The sequence below is a fragment of the Priapulus caudatus genome, unplaced genomic scaffold (genome assembly GCF_000485595.1).
Source record: "Priapulus caudatus unplaced genomic scaffold, Priapulus_caudatus-5.0.1 Scaffold40, whole genome shotgun sequence".
NCBI lineage: Eukaryota > Metazoa > Priapulida > Priapulimorpha > Priapulimorphida > Priapulidae > Priapulus > Priapulus caudatus.
This window is the reverse complement of record NW_014577101.1, coordinates 301115-310275: the sequence shown is the minus strand read 5'-3', so window position 1 is coordinate 310275 and position 9161 is coordinate 301115. Positions and strand designations below refer to the sequence as shown.

At 40.5% G+C, this 9161-nt stretch overlaps 2 protein-coding genes across 3 annotated transcripts in view; one reads left to right on the top strand and one right to left on the bottom strand.

Moving 5' to 3' along the window:
- LOC106819911 overlaps positions 1-683 on the bottom strand; it is a 27847-nt gene extending 27164 nt beyond the window's left edge. For both annotated transcript variants that reach the window (XM_014824488.1, XM_014824492.1), the window contains exon 1: positions 598-683. The gene's annotated coding sequence lies outside the window, so the exon portion shown is untranslated. The remainder of the gene's footprint in view (positions 1-597) is intronic.
- Positions 684-4622: 3939 nt separating this feature from the next.
- On the top strand, positions 4623-8806 carry LOC106819834 (4-hydroxyphenylpyruvate dioxygenase-like protein). The gene is made up of 5 exons (XM_014824416.1): positions 4623-5437; positions 5595-5767; positions 7120-7271; positions 7775-7899; positions 8484-8806. Exons 1-5 carry the CDS (start codon positions 4626-4628, stop codon positions 8635-8637), a joined length of 1416 nt encoding a protein of 471 aa, XP_014679902.1. The 5' UTR covers positions 4623-4625; the 3' UTR covers positions 8638-8806.
- The last annotated feature ends 355 nt before the right edge of the window (positions 8807-9161 follow it).

Here is a 9161-nt window from a genome sequence, read left to right as displayed (position 1 = left end):
GAGAGAGAGAGAGAGAGAGAGAGAGAGAGAGAGAGAGTGCGTGAGAGAAAGAGAGAGGGGAGAGAGAATGAGAGAGAGAGAGAGAGAGAGAGCTGTGCGTGTGTGTGTGAAAAAGAGAGAGAGCGCGAGAGAAGACAGATGAAAGGATAGACGGGAGCAGTGCATATATTGTATATTTACGGCAATCAGCAGAGCGTCCCGTCGCGCGATTACCGTGTGAATCACTGAATGGATGTCCGGATGCGTAGCCTGGAGGCTAGGCAACCGGTTCCGGACGCGTAGCCATTGCGTTTTATATAATAATTACATTCCATATTAATAATTTTCAAATGCTATTATTGCATATTTCAAGATTTTTGATACCGACATTGTTGAAATTACTAATACTAGTAATTTTAATTTTAATAGTAGTAATACTAATACTATCAAAAAAATGGGATACCAGATGGCAGATCTTTGCCTTTGGGGGGGGATGCCAAATTTCAATACCTGGTATCCCGAATGGTTACCATAATAAAAATCTAGTAGTAGGTACTAGTCTATGGTACCCCTACTCTTGTTGGGTTACATTAGTCATTATTGTATCTATCAAATAACCTGCACTGCCGATTCCTCCACGTGGAAAACTTAATTTCTCCAAAACACAACTTCATAAAACCGCGAACTACCTAGACTGGCACCCCGTTCGTATTGAACTATGATAGCAGCATGTAATATTCTAACCAAGATAGAAAATAGGTACCCATCTACAAATTTGGTGGCGCATTTGGTCACACTAAATTGTGGAGTGGGGATGTGCAAAACATGGTGCTTTTCTCGTATCAGTCATAAAGAAACAGCGCTTCTTCTAAAAAAATACGGTATATATTAGCTCTAAAATGTAGATAAAACGTTATTTCTAAAGCAAGTAATCGAATCACTACAGTTGTCTGTTTTCCACATAAAAACACCTGCAGTCATGCACATCGTTAATCTGATTTCCAATTGTCATAATACCCTGAAAACAATATTGTTCTAGTAGGCCTAGGTCTCAGGGGAGAGATAGTGAACATAGAAATAAGTTGTGGATATAGAAATCAGTTAACCCTAACCCTAACCCTATCCCTAATTCTAAAATAAAACAAAATTAGCCAAAAATAATAAAAATAATAAAATAAATAAGAGTCAAAATTAGCCAATCAGAGCCGTCCCCTAGCGGATCACTATCTCTCCCATAGAAATCGCAGCCCAATAACCGCCCAATAACCGCCAATAACCGCCAATAACAGCCCAATGATCTCTCCTCTGTGCCCCGTAGCCAGGGGGGTTCGGTTCGAACGAACCCCCCCCCCGAGCCCCCAGGCGCAAAATGTTGGCAAGAGATTTACTGAGGTGCTCCATTTTTTAGGTGTGGGATAACTTGGCAGGAGAACTCCGATCGTGGCGGGAGGGTGAACACGTGAACACCCCCCTCCCACACGCCCTCCCTGCTCGGTCGCTTGGCTGCGCGGCTCGGCCTGGGTCGGCTTCGCGCGCGAGGCAGGGGCGTTGTCAGGTGGCAGGGAGTCCGGCACCCCCCCCTTGCTCGCGCAGGAGAGAACGCGATCTGAGGGGGTGTGAATTTTAAAAATTTCTGGGGTGGGGAAGGCGCCCCCCAGATCCCTTCGGCGTGCTGCGCAAACTATGGGTTACGGTTAGACCGCCCTGGTACAAATCTGTACCGCCCCTGCCGAGCAAATGTTGCGCCAACATTGAAAAGCGACCCCCCCTCCCCAAAGAAGCTGGCTCGGCCTGGTCTGTGCAAACATGCATATTGTTCTCTGCGGGGGGGGGGTAAAAAACTGTTCACAGTTCACAGTGAAAGAATAAACTGCTTTTCACATTTCAGCAGTGAAATAATGCAGTTTGACAGCTAAAATTTCAGCTCATAAAAAGATAAGGTCATAGAATTTATACAAGTTGTTCTATTAGTAATATCACCTTCTAAATCTCAAAAATATGCTTGCGCAGTAAGTCATTGCTTGATGGCTGTGTGTGTGGTGCGTGTGTGCGTGCGTGCGTGCGTGCGTGCGTATATGTATTGTTTTCCGATATAGGTTCCTCTGCAGGCTAGGGGGGTCCAATGGGCATGCCCCCCGCGGACATTTTTTAAAAATTTAGGCTATATTTGGTCGCATTGTGCGTGAATTTTGGAGGCCTGTGACGCGTTTCTGTGAAACCGGTGGCAAACGCGGCCTAAATCCGCACCTGATGGCCCTATCGATGTCACGGAGGAAAGAGACCTTTTTATTCACAGGTTCATCAGACTACATAAAAGCTAAATCGACCGCTTCTCCGCCAGGTGGTCCATTTCACAGTTACAGACAAATAGAATCTGCAATTCACCAGTTCACAGAGTATCAAAAACGGCGATCACGTTCTCCACGAAATACCGCTACCTCCACCTCTTCTCAGATAACGAATATAAGTAAGACTTATCATAGGAAATAATTTTCCATGTGAAAATCTCAACTCCAAATATCCGTCTTGTAATCCCCTGAGCTCGCAACGTACGCTTGTGATTTCAAAGACGCAATGAACTATATACCGATATACGGCGCGTCGCGTGCGTGCGTGGCGGTGTCGTTGTGTGTGTGTGTGTGTGTGTGTGTGTGATGTGTGTGTGTGTGTGTGTGGTGTTGTGTGTGTGTGTTGCGTGCGTGCGTGGTGCGTGCGTGCGCGTGTGGGCGTGCGTGCTGCGTGTGTGTGGTGTGTGTGTGTGGTGTGTGTGGTGTGTGTATGGTGTGGTGTGTGCGTGCGTGCGTGCGGCGTGCGTGGCGCGTGCGTGGTGCGTGTGTGTGTGTGTGTGTTGTGTGTGTGCGCGCGCACCGCTGTGGTGCTGTGTGTGTGAGTGTGTGTGAGTGTGTGCGTGTGTGTGTTGTGTGTGTCGTGGTGTGTGTGTGTGTGTGTGTGGTGTGTGTTGTGGCGGTGGTGGTGTGTGTGAGTGTGTGTGTGTGTGTGTGTGTGTGTGTGTGATGTGTGTGTGTGTGTGTGTGTGTGAGTGTGTGTGTGTGTGTGTGTGTGTTGTTGTGTGTTGTGTGCGTGCGTGGCGTAGTGGGTGGTGTGTGTGTGGCTGTCGCGTGCGTGGCTATAGTGCCGTGCGGTGCGTGTGTGCGTGGCGTGCACTTTACCTTGTACAGAAAATACTGACATTTTTGTATTATATTTTTTATTTTTGTTGTATAGCGTCGTTTTGTACTGCATTACCCAGAAATTTTATTCAGATATTTGAAGTCAATATAACAGATCCTTTCAATACTATTGGTATTGCATATATTCGATTTTTTCTCTATGACTAAGACCACCTGTCGATCTTCATGCAGTGCATGTATTTGTATTTGAATTACATCAAGAGTAGATAATAACACTTGATCACATGCAATAACGATTTAATGATAATATTAATAATAATAATATTATATTATTATTAATAATAATACTTCTCATGCAGCGTTATAGCCATCAAGATCGAGTGACGCGTTATATGTCAACGGAGACACTCCCACTTTTAATAGTAATTAACTTTTCAGGAGATAGATCATTAAAATATATCATTATTTAATTATCTCTTCCTATTTATTTATTTATTTCCTCTCGCGCACTGCTAGTCGAACTCATTATTCTTCAGTGTGGCACATAGTGCACTGATCTCTACTATACTAAGATATTATAGAGATATTATAGAGATTAAGAGTTAGTATAGTAGAGATCAGTGACATAACGTGGCATCTCTGCTGTGAGATTGGTTAAAATATGACTCTTTGGCGCCATCTAGTGTAAAAAATAATCTCCCTCTGCACGTCTTTAATTTCTTACAGTTCATTCATAATTCCTCTTATAAATCTCTGGTAATTTTGTTGTAATTCCCTCCTGATCAATCACCCCAAACTTTCTCTTTCTTCTTCTTCTTCTTCTTCTTCTTCTTCTTCTTCTTCTTCTTCTTCTTCTTCTTCTTCTTCTTCTTCTTCTTCTTCTTCTTCTTCTCCAATTCTCCTCCTCCCCCTCCTCCTCCTCCTTCTTCTTCTTCTTCTTCTTCTTCTTCTTCTTTTTTCTTAATTCTTCCTCCTCCTTTTTTTCATCGTCATGGTCTTAAACTTGAATGGTATTTTTCTTGTTGTTGTTGTCGTCGTTGTTGTTGTTGTTGTTGTTGTTGTCGTTGTTGTTGTTGTTGTTGTCGTCGTCGTCGTCGTCGTCGTCGTCGTCGCCGTCGTCGTTGTTGTTGTTGTTCGATCTTCTTCTTCTTCTTCTTTGTTTTTTTGCGGCTTCTTCTTCTTCTTCTTCTTCTTCTTCTTCTTTGTCTTTTTCTTTTTTTGTCTTCTTCTTATTAATATTATTATGATTATTATTATTACAATTATATTATTCTTAATTAAGCTTCTTATTATCAATCTCAATTCTTCTTATTATTATTTATTTCTCCGCTTTTTTGAGAGGAATATCTGCTAATGTGGATGTGCGCTAATTTTGCATGTATGTGGTATTTTTGGAGGTATTATACGTAAATAGCGCACTGCGTAATAATTAATGATCGGGTAACGTGCCCGGTGACCGATTGCACCCGTTCATTCCACATTCCACTAGCGGCCTGATTTAGACTCCTGTTAAAAATGGCAGCGCCCATCAGTTTGCATCATTTCGGAGTGTGTGCACGAAATGGGGAATTGTTGCTACGTCAGTTTACGGAGAAACTCACATTCCGGTTATTTGCGAAGAGGGAGACTCCGGTGGCAAGGCAATGGGCCGTTAAAAACGGCAATGCTGTGTTTGTGATAACGGAAAACAGACATTTACCCTGCTCTCCATGCCTTCCCAATGCGAATGGCACCAAAGCGCGTACCTCCACTATCGAAGGAATATGCGGCGACTATAGTAATTTAATGAATATACCTGAACGTGCCAACAACGTAAACTCATATTTCGATAACAAGATACATAGTGGCGTCCCCCATTTGTCGGCTAGAATTGAACCTAATTCTTCTATTGGCTATTCCGATGAATGTGCCGGTTCTGACACGACAAACCCGCATCAGCAACAACAGTGGAATAACTCCGTTTTTAACGTCTGCTTTAATGTGCAAAGTGTCAAGGAAATTGTTAACCGTGTTTCTAAGTTTTCGGGCAAACATTCCTTGCTTCAACTGCCAACTAGTCTTTCAGACAGCGATGGCGTAGTGGAGTATGCAGTAGTATATACAGGTATTGGCAACATTATTCACACACTCATTGATACCTCTAAGTATTATGGAGTGTTTCTCCCGTGCTTCCTCAACATAGAATCAAACGATTTGACCCATGGAAGCTTGCCAGGTCAAAGCTTGTACTTTGATCATGTGACGTACGCGTGTCATGCTGGATCGTCGCATAGTATAATGACTTGGTATGAGTCCTGCTTTGGCTTGAAACGATTCTTCATAAACAGGTAAATGGCATTTAATTGATATAGGCACAATTAGTATACATCATTACATGTTATAACTTTACCAGATGACTACATTAATTTACATTTATTATGCACATGAAAACTTTATAAGATATTGCGACTGACATACATTTCTCTGTTTTAATGAAACCCACAGTGATGAAGACAAGGATGAGGGTTTTACAATTAAGGAAGAAGATTTTGGCCTGAGGCTTAAAGCAATGGAGTATTGGAAGTGTGCGGAGACTGGACTCACAAATCAAAACGATAGCCATGAATCTCAAGCAAATGAAATTAAGATTGTCTTTGCTGAACCCCTACCGGGAAATGGTATGATATTCTTCGTATTTATTAATATGTGGCGTAATTATCAACTTGTGCTTGTCAGAGTCATATATTGCAAATGATGCTTTAGCAAACGAGTCTATATTCTATAGTCATTACATTGATATGGGCAGTTTCATATAACAGCAATTGCTCATCCATGGGAAGTTTCAATCCACACACTCATAATATTTTTTTTTACTAAAATCTAAGTGATATAATGACATGATCAGGAGTGTAATAATATAGTGGAGTATGACTCGCTCGAAACAAGAAATTCAACATTTCCATGCCCTAGTTTACGTATGATTTATTATGACTCAATAAAAATGACATCAGAAGTAGCGTTGTACATCCCACTTGCCCTCACACTTCACCTTGTATCGATACCTCTTATAATGTAGTTGTAGCTTCGAATGCCACACATTGTTTAGTCATTCACCTAGTCAATCGGTGGGCATTCCTGGTCGATGCAATGAAACAATAGGCAGCTCACGGTGAGCCGCTGTTGATGGGGTTTGGCAGGGATTTGCAACTCACAAATTAGTATCAGGCTTTGACCGCTGGCTCTGACCCGCGCCACGGCTGGGAGTGCAGCTAAACAGATATTATAAGTTATATAAAGTTGTTGTTATGGATCAGTGGTAATGTGACATACAGTTATATAAAATAATTCGTAATAAGAAATAGTAAAATGTTAATGCAAAAAGTAAGCTTTTCTTATTTTTTTTGTAGTTTAGGCCGCACTGTAGAATGCATTTTTTGTTATTTGTCTGGAGCCGAATATAAGTTTCTTACATTTTGGAGGTTTTGACAATGTGATCTCGCGAGAATTTGTGAGTTGCAAATCCTTGTCGAACCCCACCAACAGCGACTCACCGAGAGCTGTCTTTCATTGCATCTACTGGGAATGCCTGCCGCTTGACTAGGTGAATGACTAAAACAATGTGTGGCGTTTGAAGCTACAACTACATTATAAGAAGAGGTATCGATACAAGGTGAAGTGTGGGGGCAAGTGGATGTACAACGATACTTCTGATGTCATTTTTATTGAGTTTCACGTAAGAAATCATAGGTCAACTAGGGCATGGAAATGCATATATCTCTGACCATAGTGAGTGGAGTAAATCTAGCTCATGAGTTGCAGCATATACATTTATTGTCCTCGAGGTGGCGCCAGTAGTCTGGCATGATTCTTCCTTATCATGACCGTCATCAGAACTTCAAAACTTCAGACATTGATATAACAAATAAATATATAGCTAGAGTATTCTATAAAAACGAGTTTATTAAAAAATGTCGAAAGCTATAGCTGTTTAATTCATTATATATTATAAAGCTGCAGTTGTTTGTTTCAGCACCAAATCAGGTGCAACAGTTTCTTGACCATCATGGAGGTCCAGGCATTCAGCACATTGGACTTCACACGAATGACATCATCGAAACAGTTTCCTGCATGGAAAATTTAGGAGTAGAATTTCTCAACCCTCCGTCTACCTACTACACAGAGGTGAGAGATACACGTGGATTTCTCAGTTGGTTTTGATAACGATGAAGAAGACATTCGAACTATCATTTTGTATTTTTGCAAACTTTTTATCTGTAGACTCTGCTAAATTAAACAACATTATCTCTGACAACATTATATGTGGTGCCAGCTACTAGTTTAATTGTCTGTGGATCTTTTCTGTAATATATGTAGATCTAGCTTTAGCAGTTATTCTGATTTAGAAGTCCAAACAGTGTTCATATTAGAAATCACTGTGAGCATATCATCTTAATGCATATTATATGTTGAAGCCATTTCATTAATTTGCTTCTGGAATTCTCAGTGATTGGTCACTTTCTCACCTATTCTAATGTATTTTGTGCCCTGTTACTGGTAGGGTTTGTAGATCATATATTGATTACGCACATGCTTGCATGTGACTTCTGTAAAGTGGTTTTTTTCTTAATATTGCACATAAAAAGCACATTGGCACTGTATTTCATGAGTCCATTGATTTGTCCTAGATTGGCAAGCTAGCAGAGATACTTTTTATGGGTAAAAATGTAGAGATTTTGCGAAAGCACGGAATTCTACTGGATATCGAAGCTGATGGTGGAGATAGACAACCCACAAATGATAAAAATGCTCGGTAAGCATTTTACATCGTGTAAACAGATAGGTTCTAAAATGAAACACATTTACTTTTGCATAGTCCTATACTTTTTATCGGCTTTGGCTCTGAGCCAGTGTAGACCTAGATGTTGTGTTAATAGCAGGAAAAACCGTGGCGGCACAAGGGCAGCGATTTAGTCTAAACACTGATTTGTTCTCTCAATTAAGACTTGGACTGCCTCCAGAATAGGCTAATAGGGGATTATTGGTTAAGGTTGGAGGTTATCGAAAACAAAAGGTTGCAAGTATATCTCTTTGCCGTACTTTGTGAGTAACATGACTTACTATCTTGCGTAGCGATTCCTGTAGTTGTTTCCTGTTAATAATAACTTGCACACAAAAATAGCACCATGAAGCCAACCATATATATATTAAAATTGGTACATAAGGGTCACTTACAAGCGATCTCAAAAAATGTCCTTTATAGACAGGTGTCCATTCTATAAAGGTGGATTCACCGTATAAGTGTAACTGAAGGGTATTGTCCAAAGTGTCCATCATAACGAGGTGTTTATAATATAGAGGTTTTCACTAACACGTGTTTGACTGTATTTGTTTTAGGTACTTGATGCAGGTGTTTACCAAGCCACTGTTCGATAGTGATACCTTCTTTCTTGAGGTCATTCAGAGATGTGGAGCTAGCGGATTTGGAGCCGGAAACATTACTGCCCTCTGGCGGTCTGTTCAGGCATTTCTACGTAAAAGTCAGGCATGATATTGCTGTTAAAGTAGGCTTTGCAATCTCAGTTGTTATGTAGAATCTAGGTGTTATAGTTAACTTTAGCTTATTTGTTAAGAGGGTTTTAACCCGGTGGTTGGCAAAAGTTATTTATGACATGCTAAAGCAATGGGAGGCATTGTGGCAGAAATAAAGTGTTGTATTTATCTACATATATAAAAATATAAAAATTCTATTGTTTCAATTGTAGTATTGACATGATGTTCAATTATCTTGTTTTGATGTTTCCACACTTCTAAATATGCACTAATTTTTCTCGATTACACAATTTTTTCACCTAGTTTCTGATTATTATATATTAACCATTCATACCACTTGCCTATACACATAGATGCAGATGTATTCCCCTGGAATTCTTCTATAGGTTGATAAATATCAGTGTGATACGATAATAGAACCCTGCACATAAATAGTATACGATTAAGTGGTATGTGGATCGACACATTGCAAATTCTCATAAAATTCTGGATATATGATTCAAACATTCCAACTGCTCAGCA

Bases quoted from the DNA above. Each gene is read 5' to 3' on its own strand.
- LOC106819834 (XM_014824416.1), top strand. From the start codon at position 4,626: ATGGCAGCGCCCATCAGTTTGCATCATTTCGGAGTGTGTGCACGAAAT. The intron at 5,768-7,119 runs GTATGATATTCT...TGTTTGTTTCAG, and splicing joins TGAACCCCTACCGGGAAATG to CACCAAATCAGGTGCAACAG. The intron at 7,900-8,483 runs GTAAGCATTTTA...TATTTGTTTTAG, and splicing joins ACAAATGATAAAAATGCTCG to GTACTTGATGCAGGTGTTTA.